This window comes from Bos taurus, chromosome 2 (assembly GCF_002263795.3).
Source record: "Bos taurus isolate L1 Dominette 01449 registration number 42190680 breed Hereford chromosome 2, ARS-UCD2.0, whole genome shotgun sequence".
NCBI classification, from domain to species: Eukaryota; Metazoa; Chordata; class Mammalia; order Artiodactyla; family Bovidae; genus Bos; species Bos taurus.
This window is the reverse complement of record NC_037329.1, coordinates 84,730,376-84,750,556: the sequence shown is the minus strand read 5'-3', so window position 1 is coordinate 84,750,556 and position 20,181 is coordinate 84,730,376. Positions and strand designations below refer to the sequence as shown.

The window sequence follows — 20,181 nt, the reverse complement described above, 5'->3', positions numbered from 1 at the left end:
TCTCAAATCATCCCACCCTCATCTTCTCCCACAGAGTCCAACAGTCTGTTCTTTACATCTGTGTCTCTTTTGCTGTCTCGCATGTAGGGTCATCATTACCATCTTTCTAAATTCCATATATATGCATTAATATACTGTATTGGTGTTTTTCTTTCTGACTTACTTTGCTCTGTATAATAGGCGTCTTTGCTTTTTAATGTGCTACCTAGGTTTGCCATCACCTACAATGGGCAAAGTGCTTAAAATGATGCCTAACACATCATTCAGTTAATTCAGCTGTTTTGACTGTTGTCACTAATCCCTAGCCTTCAGAGCTCACCTGGCATTTTACAATTTTTAGATATTTAAGAAATGTGCTGTATCCAGCCAGGATATTTGTATTTTGTTTGAGTTCTCAATCTGGAACTACTCCTTACTGGGTTTTCTTCTGTTGGGTTTAAATTCTTACATTTGAAAAGTATGTACTCTTCATCTTTTCCCAGGGCTACCCACAGGTGAGACATGACCTGCTTACCAGGCATAGTTTGAAGAGTTTCTTCTGCTGATTATCCCCCATTCAGGAGGAACATTCTACTCTGTATTTATAGATCCAGTTCATTTTAACCCAGGCAACCTAATAAGACTTTAGAATAAGATATTAGTTAGTAATCTAATTCCTTTAATAAGCCTTTAGATACTAGTTACCTTGTGGGAGATATAAGTTGATCTCTTGTCAACATGGACTTTAAAACCTAGAGAAGGGACTAACAGATATTTCAATCAACAGATAACCAACATCATTGCCAAATGGTGTATCACACACAGGTAGTGGGTGTAGTAAGTGCCATAGAATTCCTTTCCGTTGTTTCACATTTACTGAACACCTGGTAAGAGTCAGAGTTGTGCTGTGCCACCAGGATTGCACAAATACTTGTGAACTAGTCTTAGTGAGGATTCCTGCCCTAAATCCCATGGTCTAAGAAAATATTAGTGGCGATAAAAGAGAAATTGTGAATATTTATAAAAGTCATGACAAAAGTTATAGCTTTATTTGTGTTAATAAATTTAGGCTAACAAAGCAATCACTGAATCACTTCAGTTGAATTGGTCACTCTGTGTGACTGGTAACTGTGTATTTCTCATGCCAGTTATAAGCTCTAAATTCATCACCTTCATCCTTCTCCATTTCCTCTATTGCCTGTTGTGTTTAACAGCGCCTGTGCCACCTCATGCTCCACACGCACTCACTAGCTGCCTTTAATGCATGGAATGGATGGAAAAGGTCTCTGCATTCACGTCCATTCTGGGCTCCTGTCACTCAAGCACTTTAGTTCTCAAGTTTCCTGCAGTGCTTCCTCTCGCTTCCAGGCAGTCTGCTGGGAACGTCCTTCTCTTTGTTGTTAAACCAGAAAAACCCTACAACACCTACAAATCCTTCAAGGCTTGGCACAAATAGTGTCCTCTCTAAAGCCTTTCTTGACTCCACAGAGCAGACTCGTAACTCGTTGTATGCAGGGTCACTAATGGCCCATAGGAGTCTTTTTGGAGTAGACAAAGGTTTCTTACAGTTTTCTGGAGAAAAGCAGCCCTGAGCTAGGGATTATGAGTTGCTGAGCAGAGTCAAAGGTAGGCTGCATTTCAGACCCCTAGTATAGAGCGCAGACTGCATAACCTTTGGCAGGTCCCATTTGCCTGCACATTTTGTTGTCAGAGTATAAACATCTCGTAGGCAGAGACCAGATTATTCATTCTCATATACTAAGGGACAGCTCAATGTCTGGCATGCAGTATGACCTCAGAACTTGTTTGCTCAATGAATTAAGGAATAAATGAAATGTAAGTTGAAAAATTAATTTTTATTCATCAGGGCACTTTGTATAGGAATGCCAAGCTTTCAAATATGGGGCCTTCAAAGGGGTACATAATCAAAGAGAGTCTGCAGATGCGGGGGCCCTGGAGAGCCTAAGAAGAGAGCCCCTCTTTGCCCACCTCACAGCCCAGCTCCTGGCCGACTCTGGCCATTCATCCTGGCTGCCCTGCCAGCAAGACTGCCTGAACACCTGATTCCCTTGTGGGAAAGCCAGGCTCAGATGGGGAGAATTTGAGCTTGACAAGTAAACTTGGTCAGGAATGCTCCTATTTCCAAAGAAATCATGACATTAAAGTGTGATATTCTAATATACTTTAGGGATTTTCCAGGATGCTTTTAAGTATTTGTTTTTGATTTATTAATTACTCGATGAAAAGGTTGAAAGAGGAGTAGGGAAACAAATCAGAAGGATTAGGCACCACTGCCAATTGAAAAGAGGGTACTGATAAAACACACTCTAAATGATAATGCAAATAAAAAGGATTTATTAGATTTATATACATTTTATTTCTAGGGCTATATCTACTAGATAAAATGAAGCCCATGGTTTTCTCATTCTCTCTTTAGAATCTTGATTCTAATTTCTTCTTTGCCTCATATTTTGAGTCCTTATAAGCTTCCAAAAGTCACTTCTTGGAGAATCAATTTATAAATGCATACACATACAGAAACACATTAATCAATCAATCTATGAAACCAGATATAATTGTGATTCTTTGGGCTCACTGGATTTGGATAATCGACTTGTCTATATCTATAGGAAAGAAAAGAGGGTTAAGCATATGACCTCCTGGTTAACATTTAAAGAATCCAGAAAGCACCAAGAGATCTATTAAGTCAGACCAGATGTCTGGAGGGCTTTTAAATCTTCTTTATATTAATGCCAGCATGATTTCCCAAAGACTAGTTCAGACCTGCCCTCCTTGAGTGGTTCTGGCTGCATAGAGTAAAATGAGGTAAACTCATTATAGCCTTAGTGTGGCTGGCTTTGAAAGATTTGAAAAATGTTCTTTTATTGAGACTGAATAACTGGATGTGCTTTTGCTGCCAATATCAACATAGTCCAAGGGCCCTTCTGTTATTTTCTGCTAGAGTTTTCTTAGGACATGGAATGGGGTGGGAGAGGGGGGTGTGAGAAGCCTCAGAGGATTGTGTTTTGTTTTGCCTTTTTTTTCCCCCTGTTCTTGGCTCACACAGCAAGTTGATGGTAAATATTGGGCAATTTATTTAACCACACGATTCCTCAATTTCCTTATTAGCAATGCTGTCTTGTTTATAAGGAGTTTTGAAATTTTTGCAAGCACACAAAACTCTGCTAAGAATAGCCAATATAGATATCTTATTTCTAATGTAATTGATGTCTCTCCAATAGTAGAGCCTACCTGCGTCAGACTCATTTAGAGTGATAGTTAAAAAGCAGATCCCTAGGCCCACCCCAGACCTTCTAAAGTAGAATTTCAGGGGGTGCACCTAAAATCTCCATTGTAAACAAGTTTCTTGGATGATTCTGATTAATTCCCCGTATATCTCTCTGACTATCTCTGCTTTGTGGTGAGCCTGAGATAGAACTTGTTGGTTAGAGGACCTGAAAAATCCCCTGGTATCTCCCAGACTTTTCTAAACTGACCAAATCTGGACCATTTTCCCTGAAGCTCCTGTATGTTTTGATTGAGTCATTCATTTAAAAAATATTTGAAGCTTTATTTTTCTAATTTCTGTCCTCAAAATGTGTGTAATCTGGTAAGGTGTTGAGGACTAGCAATTTAAAATCATGAAGTAGGATGAAATGAACACTCAGGCTTCCAAAACTGAAAAAACCAAAGCATTAGTTTCCCTGCTTTCAGTTTAATGTTGGACTTCCCCTAGGAACCCAAGATTGTGGTCTATTCTTGATTTGACTTTGGGGGAACCATTTAATCTTTCTACAGTTTCCCCCTCAACAATACATACTTTCTCCATCCTCATGAAACATTTTCCATAGGGGCTGTTTATGTTATTCAGAAGGAAAGTTCTGTTATGATAACTATATATTGTGCAACCAGGTGCAATTCAGGAATCCATGATAGCTTTAGGTTGAGGATCAATGATGGTGATTATGTCTTGTGACTGAAGAGGATCAAAAAAGTTGTCCAGTCCTTCCTTTTGTATTGAGAACTGAATTAAAAATATGAGTATCCAGGCTTATGGATTTACTGGAAAAGTTACTGAACAGCAGAGACATTCAGAGTTCCTGTTTTTTTGCTCAGAAACCTGGGAGGATGAAAGGACTGCTGCTGACTCCCAGCTTCCACCAGTGCCCTTGATAGGGGTGATGCTACTATATTACACTTATTACCCTTAACTACCTCTTCTTAGGCTACACTACTACATTGAGACCTGTAGCAGTTTTCCAAAGCTGCATAACCAATTACCACCAATTTAGCAGCTTAAAACAACATGGTTACTATGTCACTGTTTCTGTAATCAGGAGTCCGAGCACAATTGAGCCAGGTCTTCTGCTCAGCATCTGAAAGCTGAAATCAAAATGTCGGCTGGATTGCGTTCTCATCTGGAAGCTCAACTAGGGAAGGACCTGCTTCCAAACTCCCTTTTAGGTTGTTGATAGAATTTATTCCTTAAATCTACACAATTCATGGCAGTCTACCTCTTCAAATCTAGCAACAGTGAGACTCTGATTTCTAGATGCTCCTTTTAAAAGTCTCACCTAATTAGGTCAGGCCCAAGTTCAGGATCATCACCTTTTTAATTAACTTAAAATAAACTGATGTGAGACTTAATTACATCTTCAATATATCCTCACCCTTGCCATATTCTATTGGTTACAAATACAGGTCCCCTGTCATACTTAAAAGATAGGGATTATACAAAGGCATGGGTCATGGCAGATCATCTTAGAATTCTTCATACCACAAGACCACAATGAATTAAAATTCATCATTCAATCCAAGTATGCAAAAGAAGTTAATTGGAGGATTCAGACATTCAGTTCAGTTCAGTCGCTCAGTAGTGTCCGACTCTGTGACCCCATGAATTGCAGCATGCCAGGCCTCCTTGTCCATCACCAACTCCTGGAGTTCACTCAAACTCATGTCCATCGAGTCGGTGATGCCATCCAGCCATCTCATCCTCTGTCATCCCCTTCTCCTCCTGCCCCCAATCCCTCCCAGCATCAGAGTCTTTTCCAATGAGTCAACTCTTCACATCAGGTGGCCAAAGTACTGGAGTTTCAGCTTTAGCATCATTCCTTCCAAAGAACACCCAGGACTGATCTCCTTTAGGATGGACTGGTTGGATCTCCTTGCAATCCAAGGGACTCTCTGGAGTCTTCTCCAACACCACAGTTCAAAAGCATCAATTCTTCAGCACTCAGCTTTCTTCACAGTCCAAATCTCACATCCATACATGACTACTGGAAAAACCATAGCCTTGACTAGATGGACCTTTGTTGGCAAAGTAATATCTCTGCTTTTCAATATGCTATCTAGGTTGGTCATAACTTTCTTTCCAAGGGGTAAGTGTCTTTTAATTTCATGGCTGCAGTCACCATCTGCAGTGATTTTGGAGCCCAAAAAAATAAAGTCTGACACTGTTTCCACTGTTTCCCCATCTATTTCCCATGAAGTGATGGGACCAGATGCCATGATCTTAGTTTTCTGAATGTTGAGCTTTAAGCCAACTTTTTTACTCTCCTCTTTCACTTTCATCAAGAGGCTTTTTAGTTCCTCTTCACTTTCTGCCATAAGGGTGGTGTCATCTGCATATCTGAGGTGATTGATATTTCTCCTGGCAATCTTCATTCCAGCTTGTGCTTCTTCCAGCCCAGCATTTCTCATGATGTACTCTGCGTATAAGTTAAATAAGCAGGGTGACAATATACAGCCTTGACGGACTCCTTTTCCTATTTGGAACCAGTCTGTTGTTCCATGTCCAGTTCTAACTGTTTCTTCCTGACCTGCATATAGGTTTCTCAAGAGGCAGGTCAGGTGGTCTGGTATTCCCATCTCGGTCAGAATTTTCCACAGTTTATTGTGATCCACACAGTCAAAGGCTTTGGCATAGTCTATAAAGCAGAAATAGATGTTTTTCTGGAACTCTCTTGCTTTTTCCATGATCCAGCGGATGTTGGCAATTTAGTGAGAGATAATACAAGAGTAAATCTCTTTATTTTGAAGTATTTCTTACAAGTCAATAAGAAATCCTAAAACTTTGGATGATAAATTTATTTCACACTCATAAGAATGACTGTTATTAAAAAAAATAACAAGTATTGGAGAGGATATAGAAAAATTGGAACCCATATTCATAAAAATACTTTTTTACAATAGTCAAAATGTAAAAACAACCCGTGTCAATCAATGGATGAATGGATTAACAAAACATAATATATACAAACAATGGAATATTATTCAGCTGGGAAAAAAGGAAATTGCAACCTATGCTACAACATGGACCTGGAAAATGCTAAGGGAAATAAGCTAATCACAAGGGATGAATATGGTATGATTCCACTTATATGAGGTACTTAGAGTAGTCAAATTCATAGAGACAGGAAATAGATTGATGGTTGCAGGGGTGGAAGAAAATAGGAGTTAGTATTCAATGGGTACAGATTTTCAGTTTGGAAAGAGAAAAAATTTCTAGAGATGGATAATGGTGATGGTTGCAGAACAATGTGAATGTACTTAATGCTACAGAATTGTGTCCTTGATAATGGTTATCAATGTGATGTGATTTATATTTATCAAAATAAAAATTTTTGAAGAAAAAATAAATGGGCCAAGTAGATGAACATGTAGATCACAAAACGGGAAATGTTACAAATAAGCTGACTTGGGGAAAGAGTCTCAGCCTTGTTGGTAGCCAGTGAAGTGAAAGTGTTTAAATTTCATCTAAAAGAAGTACCGTCTTTAGTCTAATGGGATAATGAATGTATGGGTCTCACGCACAAAGCCTGGATGATAATTATATTCAAAATATACTTCATTTCTCTGCTTCTTCCTCCCCTTTCCCTGTAACAGATTTAAAGTTTTCAGTTAGTATTTTTATACCAGTGTTTTACACAAGATAGATATTTAAACCATTTCTGAGACTTTCAGTATGCTAGTTCAGTTTCTTTAAAAAAGTAAAATATTCTTCTTGAGACCCAAGTTAAGGCTCAGATGTAAGGAGGTATAATATGTACTATGTCAAATGCAATTTTGAAATAGTTTATGAAAATGTATTTGATTGCAAAGATTGATTAAATGATTTTCCCCCAATATATTCTAGAGTTTGTAATATTAAGAACTTGTAAACTCTGAGCCAGTTCTATTTCTGTGTCCTAATATTGGTGCAGACAGTCCCAGACTCAGGAAGGTTTGACTTAGAATTTTTTGACTTTACAGTGGTTTGAAAATGATATGAGACTTTCCTGGTGGCTCAGTGGTGAAGAACCTGCCTGCCAATGCAGGAGACGTGGGCTCAATCCCTGGGTCAGGAAGATTTCCTGGAGAGCTACAGTTGATAGGGTCACAAATAGTTGGACATGACTGAGCACACACACACAAAAGTGATACACTTTCAGTAGAAATCATATTTTTAGTTTTGAGTCATGATCTTTTCCTAGGCTAACAATATTCAGTGTTATACTTTTTCATGATGCTGGACAGCATCATTGAGCCTGAGCTCCTAGTCAGCCATGTGATCACCAGGGTTAAAAAAAAAAAAAAACGGTACACATACCACCATTCCATACCCATACAAACATTCTGAAACTCAATAAATTACATGAGATATTCAACTCTTTATTATAGAAGAGGCTTTGTGTTAGATGATGTTGCCCAACTGTAGGCCAGTGTAAGTGTTCTGAGATGTACAAGGTAGTCTAGGCCAAGCTGTGATGTTCAGTTAGTTAGGTGTATCACATGCTTTTTTGACTTATGATATTTTCAGTTTACAAGGGTGTAACCTCATTGTAAGCTGAGGAAGACCTGGTTTTTCTAATATGACAGAGCCCTTCGTGTTAACGTTTTTAATAAGCTATGTGGCCACACACCTGCTTTATTTATTATCTCTTTGTTATCTCAGTTTCCACGAGTCATGATTATCCTTTGGCAATTTAATGAAGACAATTAGAGTAAATGTTTTTGATGGTAATGAAATGTAGCTAAAAATGCAAGTCTTATTAATTGGTCAAACACTGTAAGCCAGGCATTGTATTAAGTGTGTTTCTGTGATTTCATTTAATTCTCATATCCTCTGAGACAAATAATGGTGTTTCTATGATTTCATTTAATCCTCATATCCTTCTGAAACAAATAATATGATTCTCATTTTATAGATGAGAAATTGAGTGGAAGGTTTTTAATAATTCACTGCAAATCACACAGCTGTTTGGTAATGCTGAAATTCAAACAAGTTTCTCCAACTGCAAACCTCTAATCTTCCCACAACACTACACTGTAGCTAGGAGTATAACTATATTTATCTCATAAATATTAAAGTTATTTATAAGAATAAAAGGTTAAAACCATGTGATTTTGTAAAAACAGCCTGTTAATGATCACAGCTCCTAAAATTCCATATTAATTCAGGAGCAGTTTTTAAAAGCAAAGTTGTTTAGCTCCTGCAAACAAACTGTTGTACATTCCAAATAAAATGCTTCCTATTTCATGTCAAAAGTGCAGATTTGCTTCCTGATAAGATGTGCTATTTGGAGGCTGTCTATTTTTTTATTGTGATTCAGGTGCAAATAACAGGAAAGCATATTTTTTCCTATCTTGGCCAAAGGGGAGGTATTTCTAAAAAAGAATGTAACATAATGATTTAAATGGCCATTATTTTGCATCATGAATTAGGAGAAATCAGATTATAGCACAGGAGTCAAAGAAGTAACAATGGTCTACTGACTATGACAGGAAAGTCCAGCCAGGGAATTTCCCAAAACTCTAAGCCATGAGGTCTTCAGAGACACTCAGTGCTCTTCCTTGACCAACAAAATGAAAAAATGCAAAACCATTGACTTTTTAAGAAACATTCAGGCAAATGCCAACTCTGAAAACAAATTACTTTGCAAGAGCTTACCTTCATGACTTTTAGGGGAAAAAAAAAAACAAACAACAACCTAACATCAAAAGAGAAATAAAAATACAAACTTGTCTTTGTAATTCTAGACAACTAAACAAATAGCAATATATATGTCATATGGATTTTAAATGATTGTGAAAATGTAAAGAAAAATTTTTTAAAGATATTATTTCCCTTAAAAGAATTCAGTTCTGAATTGTTCAAGTCAAAACATTTTCAAAGTGTTTCCAAAAGGAGTGTGAAAATTGGCAACAAACCAATTTGAATATGAAAGACAAGCATGCACAGACACCAGAAGAAAGGATCTCATTTCACTCAAAGCATTCTGAACTCTGTACTGCTTCTTCTGTTTGCAGAGCTCACACTTGTTTTAACCGTCTGGATCTCCCTCCATACCCATCCTTCTCCATGCTTTATGAAAAACTCTTGACAGCAGTTGAAGAGACCAGTACCTTTGGACTTGAGTGACCTGGAGGCAAAATGTCCAGCTCTGTGTAGACAGGCAATTCCAGAAGCTGCCTTCCTGAAGAATGGCTGAACGTTGGAAGTTTCAGGAGTCGCTTCCATTAGAGTAAAGCTGAATGCTGTTATTTTCCAGGAACGGATGCTCTGTCACATTTGGGTACTGGCTAGTGATGATGATCCTCTTGGAAGGATTTGGGTGAGCTTGATGCCCAGGGAACCACCCAACAGTCTTTCAATCAACAGTTCTTGACTGCCAAACTTTTTTCCATTTGTTATGTTCCAAGACAAAGATGAACCTGTACACGATCAGCTCCATGGTAACTTTTAGAGACTCAGGAGAATCATGAAACTTACCTTTGAACATGGTTCAAGCCAAACTGACAGCACTTGGCCCAATCTCCAAATTAGTGCAAGTTAAACAGTATAATAAAAACAAATATATTTCCTGAAAATACATTCATTTAAGCCCTCAGTTGTAACAGGATATTCATTTTCTTGCTTATGAGTACCTGCATGGTGTGTACCATAGGCTTCAGCTTTCATGGGACACAAGTGGAAAATGAAACCAAGTCAATATGAGGTAACCTTTAAGATTTGCAATAAGGTGGTCTGTGACAATGTATATGCAAAGTGATATGTGTGTAATTATGGCTGAAGACAAACTGTTAAACAATGAATTACTAATGACAGATTTTATGCTTTATAATGCATGAAAACAATTTTAAAATAATTAGCAATTAATCACAGCGTATCAGGAAAAAAGTACACAGTGAGTTCTGTTTATTTTTTATAGTTTCATTATATTTATGTTCTCTAAGATGTAGATAAGAATCTACCTATCATACTATATGTACCATCTGTTCCATTTTCATGTACCATGCTTATTCGGGCATCATGCTTGTATGTATCCTTTTAAGCACTCTCAAGGGAACAAAAGGGCCTTTTATTTTTATAAAGGTACAAAAAATTCCCCAAAATATTTTGCACTGAATGTACCAAAGTTGAAGGGACATTATAATATGACTAACAACAACTCCATCACTTGACAAGTATAATAGAAAATAGCTTCTAAATCAAACTTTCTTCACAGTGCCATGTCTACCACTACAAGGACTGTGCATCTAAGTAATAATTTTTTAAGACTCACTATATGTGATAGTATGATATGCATTTATTTAAAATGCATTAGACTCTTCCATCCATCAAATACTTTACAGGATGGCATTTAATACAGATATTTCGTATTTCCCCCACTGCTTTTTATTTGTACAGCATCATTAAACACTAAGCTCAGTTAGGGAGCCATCAGCAACACCCAAGAGATCAGCTCTCTTTAGTAATAAGAATTCCATTTTCCCTCATCAGTGAAGACATCACAAATTGAAAGTCTCAGTACTATATTTCTAAGCCTGCATTTTCACTGATGCATAATTTTCTTATCAATATTAAGAAACAGTTTTTCTATAATATCTCAGAAACTGCATGACATCACTAGCATTGTCTCTGCTTAGTTTATCAGAGGGTGTTTTTCATTTTTATTACTTTGGGGTTACTCACCATCATGGTTTATTTCTTGACTTATGGCCACAACTAACCAGATGTTCGATATGATGAAGTTAAATTGAGGGTAATAAAAGCATTGGATTAAACATTTGGTTTGCCAGCCTATGGTATCACAGGCATTGCCCAAAACATTTATAGTAGCCATGGAATTCCTGTTATAGGGTGTTAGCAATCTTACGTTTTATAGAGGTCAAATGCATGATTTTCATAGATGGTTGATGATGGTAAGAACTGATTACTCTGTTGGTTAAACTACATTTACTATGGGGACCTTCAAGAGGAATACTACTCACTGTATTCCTACACTAAAGGCAGGTACTGCAGTGTGGAGAAACATTCTGGGAACAAAGGTTACAACAATCTGGAAGTAAGGAAAGATTTATCTGTGTATTGTATTGGAAAGAAAGGAAAGAAAAAAATCTTAACTGGAAATGTTAGTTTGTACTTACTTATCATGAATATAAGTATATATTTAATTTTACAAACTATTTTTACTTGTTTGTATTTTTTTCATTATAAGGGAAAATAGTATAACATACTTTTTTAAAAACACACTTTTGATGGTATATAAAATGTTTCAGAGCTGGCATTCCCTAAGCAGCTGATAGGTTTCAATAATACAGCATTTCTTTCAAAACTATTTTCATAGACCACGTTAGCTTGAATTTTGGTTTGTGACACTTTGTTGTCATATTCTGCATTATTAGGTAAGAGATTTGAAATAAAATATATCTCTTTAATTATTTCTTTCCAAATACCAGTATAATCATTAATTGCTACCATTCTCAGAATTGGAAATTATCCAAGATGTACCTATCACATCAGAATACCATGATAATGGATCTCTTATTTTTCATTTGTATACACAAAAGAATCTGATAATAACTATTTAAAACATTAAATAACATTTCCACAGAATAAATTCAACTTTAATATACTCTACAAATAGAAATATCCATAAATATTTTCTTCTGGACTATGAACCTAGATAATTTGGCTGTCTGGTCTTGTTTTCTTTAAAATGCTCATAAATGATACATATAGTATACCCTTTTATAAAAGACAGTCATGATACATCAAATATATGCAGACATCTCTTAGGTGAGAGAAGAGGCATTGGCATTCACTCTGTGCCAGCTGCTATGGTTGATGGTTGAGCTACAAGATTCAAAATCTGTCCTCAAGAAGCTTACAGTCTAGTGGAATACATACCAAGGTTCAGAAAATATTTTAAGTAAAATTTGATATGTTCTACAATCAAGAGAACAGCTTGCTCCATCTGGGAGTTCCAGTGACGACTTCATATGTGGGAGATACTGTGGCTAAAAAAAATCATATAAATGCTCTTTCTGTTGATACCTAATGGCATATAATAGTATGATGATACTGGTCAAGTGTGGAAGAAGGAAATGGAGTGGAGAAGGAAATGTAACCCACTCCAGTATTCTTTCCTGGGTTATCCCATGGACAGAGGAGCCTGGCATGCTACAGTCCATGAGGTCACAAAAGAGATACAGCTAAGCGTGCTCACATGCATGCACATGGAAGCCTGGAGTGCATTTACACACAGGGTTTAAAGTGTGAAGGTGGGGAACTGAACCATGATGGACCAACCCAAGGATCTTCAAGTTATCCCAAAATGACACAATGAAGTTCAATAGTTTCCCTGTTTCTTTTCATCTGCACTATGGTGTTATTAGGTTGGTGCAAAAGTAACTATGGTTTCGGACCCTGAATTTTAAGTCATTATAACTAGGCTCAGACACATCTTTATTAATCAAAATAGGAACCATCACAGTCAACACACTTTTGCCAATGAGAAATAAGTTTGTTTATTCCTGTAGCATAAAAATCCATGCTTCAAGATTTGATGAACTCTTGGAAAGCATTTTCCCTGCAAAAAAAAATTGTTGAGATGCTTAAAGAAGTAGTGGTCAGTTGGTGAGATATCAGATGAATGCAGCAGATGAGACAAAACCTCGTAGCCCAATTTGTTCAACTTTTGAGGCGTTGGTTGTATGACCTGCTGTTGGGTGTTATGGAGAAGAATTGGGCCTTTTCTGTTGACCAATGCTGGCTGCAGGCATTGCAGTTTTTGGTACATCTGATCCATTTGCTGATCATACTTCTTGAATGTAATGGTTTCACCAGGATTCAGAAAGTTGTAGTGGATCAGACCAGCATCAGACCACCAAACAGTGACCATGGCCCTTTATTTGGTGCAAGTTTGGCTTTAGTAAGTGCTTTGAAACTCCTTCTTGGTCCACCCACTGAGCTGGTCATTGCTGGTTGTATAAAATCCACTTTTTGTAGCATGTCACAATCTGGTCAAAAAATGATTCATTATTGCATAGAATAAGAGAAGATAACACTTGAAAATGATGGGTTTTTTTGATTGGTGGTCATGTCATGAGGCACCCACCTACTGAGCTTTTTCATCTTTCCAGTTTGCTTCAAATGCCAGACGATCATAGAATTTTTGACTTGGGCAACTTCTCATGTAGTTGTAAGAGGATCAGCTTCAATGATTCTCTCCATTGGTTGTCAACTTCCAATGGCCAGCCACTGCATTCCTTTTCTTCAAGGCTCTTGTCTCCTTTGCAGAACTTCTTGAACGACCACTGCACTGTATGTTCATTAACAGTTCCTGGGCTAAATGCATTGTTGATGTTGCGAGTTGTCTCCACTGTTTTACCACCCATTTTGAACTCAAATAAGAAAATTGCTTGAATTTACCTTTTGTGTAACATAATTTCCATAGCCTAAAATACATATAAAATAAACAGCAAGTAATAATTCCTTAGCAAAAAAACATAAAGCAAGAAATGCACATTAAAATGATGTATAACATAACCACATTTAAGAGTGTATTCCAGCATCAAATGGCAAAGTTCAGAAATGCAAAACCAAAGTTACATCTGCACCAACCTAATACCTTTGCTTTGCAGTGTTAAAAATCCCAATTCCTGAGCCCATCCACCTCTGGGGTCAAAATGTTTTCCTTGTGCAAAAAAAAAAAATGAATGGATCTTGGCCAAAGAAGTGTGGTTGCACTTTTCTAGCATCTGTTACTTTGTAATTAAGAAAAAGATCTGTAATAAATGAAGGAAAATTTTTTTCTCTTGTATAACAATCAAGTTTAAAAAACTTCATTCAAATGATTAACAGTAATGGTGGAATATGTTTAAACAGTGCTTTAGAGTTTCTCAGTGCTTTCGGGTGCTTAGTTTGTCTTGATCTTCACATACTCCGTGGAGTGGAAGGTATCAAGTCCTGTCTGCATCGAGGCTGATTTTCACAGGTGGCTTGTGAGATCAGTTTCAGTACTTCACAGCTACAGTTCCAGGTTTCATCTTGAGAAATGTGGACACTAATATGTATACCAGCCTATTCCAGTTTCACTGAAATTTGCAAGCTGCTTGTCTACCCAAACTCTCATTTTTTCAAACACTCTTAAAAACATGACACCTTCTGAAAAATCTTTGAAAAAATTAGCATATTCATAGAAAAAACTCCCAATATCCTTAATGTTTCCATTTTACTACATATTATGAGAAATTAAAAACAAAATGCAAAATTTGATGGCTTTTGGTGGATTTCTATATTATAGTAAGTTTAGTTTTCTCCAATATTATTTGGAAGCAAAATAATGAAACAGCACTTTAATCAGAAGCCTGATTTTACTTTTGAATTTTAAACAAGGATGGATCTAGAAAACCCTGATAGCTGAGTTCCAGCGATACGGGTGAAGGGACCACTGCAGGTTCTTCTCCTCTTTGTCTTCCTCACATTGATACAACTTTTTTTCCTCTTTCTGCACAAATTATGACTTGATCACTTCTAACTAAGGCAAGCATCTGATAATGAAGAGTCTGTCCAATCCAACCCAGTTTAGGAAACTCCCATTGAAGATGAAATGATGCTACACCATCATTACAAACTACTTATCACACTGCATAGTACAAATGCAAATAAAGACTGTGGCCTCACCCTCAACCTGAATCCGACTTTCAGGCCCTTTTGTGTTCTTACCTGCTTTCTCATTTAATTGATGAGTGAAAATACTCTAAATCTTAGACACAGACACCTTACTTCGATAAAATTGAGTTTAAATTAATGAGAATGTCACTTTCACTTAGGTTCTAATTTTGTGAAGCCGATATTGCCTTTCTAATTCGATTGTGTTTTCTGGCTAGATTTGCCTGTCTCACATGGAAGCAAAGGGATGTCAGAGACATCAAGCTTTCTAAACCGTGGCTTATGGCCAACCACTTGCTGCCCACTAGAAGGATGATAGAAACAAAAAAATCAGAAAAGATGGAACCAGTAGTGGTGACCCCAACCCCCCGCCCCCCGCTGCTTTCTCCCCCACCACTGCCAAGAATGTAATGCTAATGATGGACCAACAGTCAGGATTCAGGAGTGGTAACTGCATTCCAAGGAGCTGGCAGCAAGGATATGCTGAACATGCGTGCCCTACCCATATCTGAACAGTCAACAGCACTGTTGCAGGGAGAAAGTTAAGGGTGAAAGGATCACCTTATGGCTTGCTGGCTGTGGGTAGAAACATATACTTTGGTTTCTGACTTAGAGAAAAAGAATTATGTGTTGCCCAATGAGAGCACCGCTAGGTAATCAACCTGGTGGATTCCCTTATCTTCAGTAAGGTGATAACATTTTTCTGTATTGCAAAACAGAATTTAGTCCAAAAGTATTAAAGCTAACCATAGCTTAATTAGGAGATCCAATGATTTAGCATTAAATTGTGTTGTGGATTACTTTTAACTTAATTGTTGTTCCTATAATTGAACTTTAGGAAAAAAGAGAGCACACGTTGCTTGACACCTTTCTTTTGCTTAATTTGTTTTTTAGCAGACATTCTTTGACATTACAGTCACTTCCAAAACATTTTTCATGGTTTCTAATGGTAACTTATGTGTTCCCTGGTCATGTATAAGCAAAAAGCCTAAGAATTGGGTTACTGAATTGCAAATAGAGACCTAATCTGTATTTCCAATTTTTCAAGAAATTAATCAAGTCTGAAATACATTGCTTAGATTTAATCTATAAGGTAGTTTATTTGGCTTTCACGATCAAGTTCAGCAGAATTGGAAGGCCCTCGTTGTATGGTTTCTGGGAAACATAGGAAAAGTAAACTTATACATGAAATTTTTATGTGGAGTGGCCTTGGGCAGGTGATATCTTTCTATCCAATTTTCTTTTAAGATATTACAACCCTGAGCAGTGTTGATAGGTATGGTGTATGATTCAGGCTGAATCAAATATTACTGATGCAGCTAAGGAATCAGTAAACTATTTCTGGTTACTATCACCTTCTATAAGAAAGGATGGATAATGTTCAAGAAATACCTTGGAAGGACTAACCAGGAAACACACAAAACTGAATGTTCTTTTAGGACCTTAATGCACTAAAAGATGGTATTACAACCTATTTTTCTTTATATGGTATCATAAGTAAAATTTGAGCCTGTTAATATGTTGGAAAGTGCATAATATCACATGTTTTTATAATAGGGATGCAGGCATTCCAAAGTAAATGAATAAAGACACATGCATCTCTCTTGCCTCTTACTGAAAGTATTAATCTAATTTTATAATAATGACTACTTTTTAATATTTAGGCTCTGTAAAAAGAGAAAAAGCCACATTTATGTCCAAGATTTCAGTGGAGCACAGGTGGTGTATTTTTTTAAGCCTTCAAATTTCTTTTCACAAATTCCACCCATTGTGTCTATTACACCATGTCACAATTAGTAGCTATGTTTCTATTTTTGTTGAGTTTATTTAAGCCTCATATTTATTCAATGTTACTTTTAATAGAGAACAATAATGGGAAGTATTTGCTATTGACATTGAGATTATACAGCTCTCATTTCACCTTATATTTAAATTTCATCTTTTTTTCTCCAAGCAAATAATGCAGACTGTTGACATCCTAGAAATGAATCATGGGTGATCTTAAATGGAGCCTGGGACTCTGAAATGTAGACTTGTTTGTTTTCTGGAAAGTCTGTATTCTTATCCTTACCTGAACCCCTGACTTTTGTGTTGTATTTTTTTATGATTCTGAAATGCTTTGAGGGAAAGATATTTTATGTGTACAATTTGTTTTATTTTCATACTGATCTCTATTTTTGTTTAAAACCATGTTGCATCATGAAATCACTTAATCCAAAATAAATCTTCTTTAAAAAAATAGATTATGATTTTTCTGTGATACATTTGGGGAGGAAAAAAACTCAAGAGGAAAGAGAGCAAAGTAGGGATAAAGGTCTCATGGGATTAGTATGCAGCTTTGTGGATACAGGAAGTTCTCTTTTCATGATATTTATAATTAGGAATCTTCGTTTATCCCTAAAAGATTATTTTACTATTTGGTAGTGCATAAATTAATGTTAAAGGAATGAATTAACACAAATCATAATCTCTTAACTCGCATGAGTTGAGACTGTTTGCTAAACCATCTTGGTTGAATGCTCATTTCATAACCACGTATGCACACTACCACCACCACTACCACCCACGTCAGTCTAATTGAGGGGTCACATATTCACAAGCCTACCGGGGCCAGACAAGTAAAACAATATTAAAACAAGCATCTGGCTGGGTCTATTTATTGAGTGCAACTGGCTGGGTGTAAGCAATAGAAAATGGTGGGTTTGCCTAAAGGAGGCATTGTAATACTTTGCTCCAGCAGATTCTACTCACATGAAATTAAGGTCAGTGTTGAAAGATTTAGGTCAGTGTTTATTTATCAGGAGAAACACAGAAATCTAAAACTTTAGATTTCTAAAATTGTAGTATTTCTAGGTCTCTTTAATACTGGGTGAAAGTGAAAGCGTTAGTCGCTCAGTCCTGTCCGACTCTTTGTGACCCCAGGGACTGTAGCCCACCAGGCTTTTGTTCATGGAATTCTCCAGGCAAGAACACTGGAGTGGGTAGCCATTCCCTTCTCCAGGGGATCTTCCCAACCCAGGGATCGAACCTGGGTCTCTTGCATTACAGGCAGATTCTACACCAACTGAGCCATCAGGGCAGCCCCTTAATACTGGGTGGCTCAAAGCAAATAAGTCTGTAGGTTGAATTTACCTTGCAGGTCTTCCAGTTTGGAACACTTGATTTACTCTGTAATGTTATTTTATGACTGGCTGGTAAAATAAGTGAAATGACCAAATAAATACTACTGAGACATGGCAATTAATAGGAAATATGGGGAAAGGCGAATATATGCTGGAAGGGTAGATAGTCACTAAATGATATACTTGAAAATGATGCGTGCTTACCAGTTTCTTTTTGAAAACCAATTTGTGTTCATTCATGTAAGTTGAGAATCTATGTCAATTTTTCATGAAATAGATGTGCCATTAAACATGTATTTTAAGCTAGAAATGAATTTTCTATATCACATAAGAGCAATTAAAGCAAAGACTCATCTTCTATAACTAACTGAAGTTTGATATTGTCATTGAAAGAGAAGAGCAAGAGATTGACCTATGACACTGACTTAAATGGTTATTGTGTCATAATGTTCTCTCTATAACCTTTGACCTCACTGTGCTTTCATTATGATACATTTATCTACCTTCATTATATTCTTTTAAGAAAACTTGAAACTCACTTGGTGAATGTTTTCAGTTCACTTCAGTCACTCAGTCATGTACAACTCTGCGACCCCATTAATCACAGCACGCCAGGCCTCCCTGTCCATCACCAACTCCCAGAGTTCACTCAAACTCATGTCCATCGAGTCAATGATGCCATCCAGCCATCTCATCCTCTGTCGTCCCCTTCTCCTCCTGCCCCCAATCTCTCCCAGCATCAGGGTCTTTTCCAACGAGTCAACTCTTTGCATGAGGTAGCCAAAGTATTGGAGTTTCAGCTTCAGTATCAGTCCTTCCAACGAACACCCAGGACTGGTCTCCTTTAAGATGGACTGGTTGGATCTCCTTGCAGTCCAAGGGACTCTCAAGAATCTTCTCCAACACCACAGTTCAAAAGCATCAATTCTTTGGTTCTCAGCTTTCTTCACAGTCCAACTCTCACATCCACACATGACCAGTGGAAAAACCATAGCCTTGACTAGACGGACCTTTCTGTTAACAATGCACAATTCCCACATTCATTATAATCACCTACAGGAAGTCTTTCTTGATTTTTTTAAAAATTTCATCCTTTACCAAGAAAGCATTTAACCCCTTTATCAAGGAATGGAAAAAAGTTTTTTTCATACTTTCCTCTATTTATTGATCAAAAAATGTTACCAGTTAATGACATTTTTTCCCTTTAAATAGATACTTTCTTCTAAACAGATATTAGGTCGACTCATATAGCATTTGTCAACCAAAATAAACTTTGGAGTAACAGTAAGTTGAAATGGAAAATAAATGCAAAAAAGCAAACTGGCTGTCTGAGGAGGCCTTACAAATAGCTGTGAAAAGAAGAGAAGCAAAAAGCAAAGGAGGAAAGGAAAGATTTAAGCATCTGAATGCAGAGTTCCAAAGAATAGCAAGAAGAGATAAGAAAGCCTTCCTCAGCAATCAATGCAAAGAAATAGAGGAAAACAACAGAATGGGAAAGACTAGAGATCTCTTCAAGGAAATCAGAGATACCAAGGGAACATTTCATGCAAAGATGGGCTCGATAAAGGACAAAAATGGTATGGACCTAACAGAAGCAGAAGATATTAAGAAGAGGTGGCAAGAAAACACAAAAGGACTGTACAAAAAAGATCTTCATGACCAAGATAATCACGATGGTGTGATCACTGACCTAGAGCCAGACATCCTGGAATGTGAAGTCAAGTGGGCCTTAGGAAGCATCACTACGAACAAAGCTGGTGGAGGTGATGGAATTCCAGTTGAGCTATTTCAAATCCTGAAAGATGATGCTGTGAAAGTGGTGCACTCAATATGCCAGCAAATTTGGAAAACTCAGCAGTGCCCACAGGACTGGAAAAGGTCAGTTTTCATTCCAATCCCAAAGAAAGGCAATGCCAAAGAATGCTCAAACTACTACGCAATTGCACTCATCTCACACGTTAGTAAAGTAATGCTCAAAATTCTCCAAGCCAGACTTCAGCAGTACGTGAACCGTGAACTTCCAGATGTTCAAGCTGGTTTTAGAAAAGGCAGAGGAACCAGAGATCAAATTGCCAACATCCACTGGATCATGGAAAAAGCAAGAGAGTTCCAGAAAAACATCTATTTCTGCTTTATTGA

The 20,181-nt window shown here is 37.2% G+C and overlaps 1 protein-coding gene across 2 annotated transcripts in view; it reads left to right on the top strand.

The window, feature by feature from the left end:
- HECW2 (HECT, C2 and WW domain containing E3 ubiquitin protein ligase 2) overlaps positions 1-17,161 on the top strand; it is a 446,473-nt gene extending 429,312 nt beyond the window's left edge. For both annotated transcript variants that reach the window (XM_024981178.1, XM_024981179.2), the window contains one exon: positions 9,271-17,161. In XM_024981178.1, coding sequence (XP_024836946.1) covers positions 9,271-9,382 — 112 coding nt within the window. In that variant the 3' untranslated portion in view covers positions 9,383-17,161. The remainder of the gene's footprint in view (positions 1-9,270) is intronic.
- Positions 17,162-20,181: the final 3,020 nt, after the last annotated feature.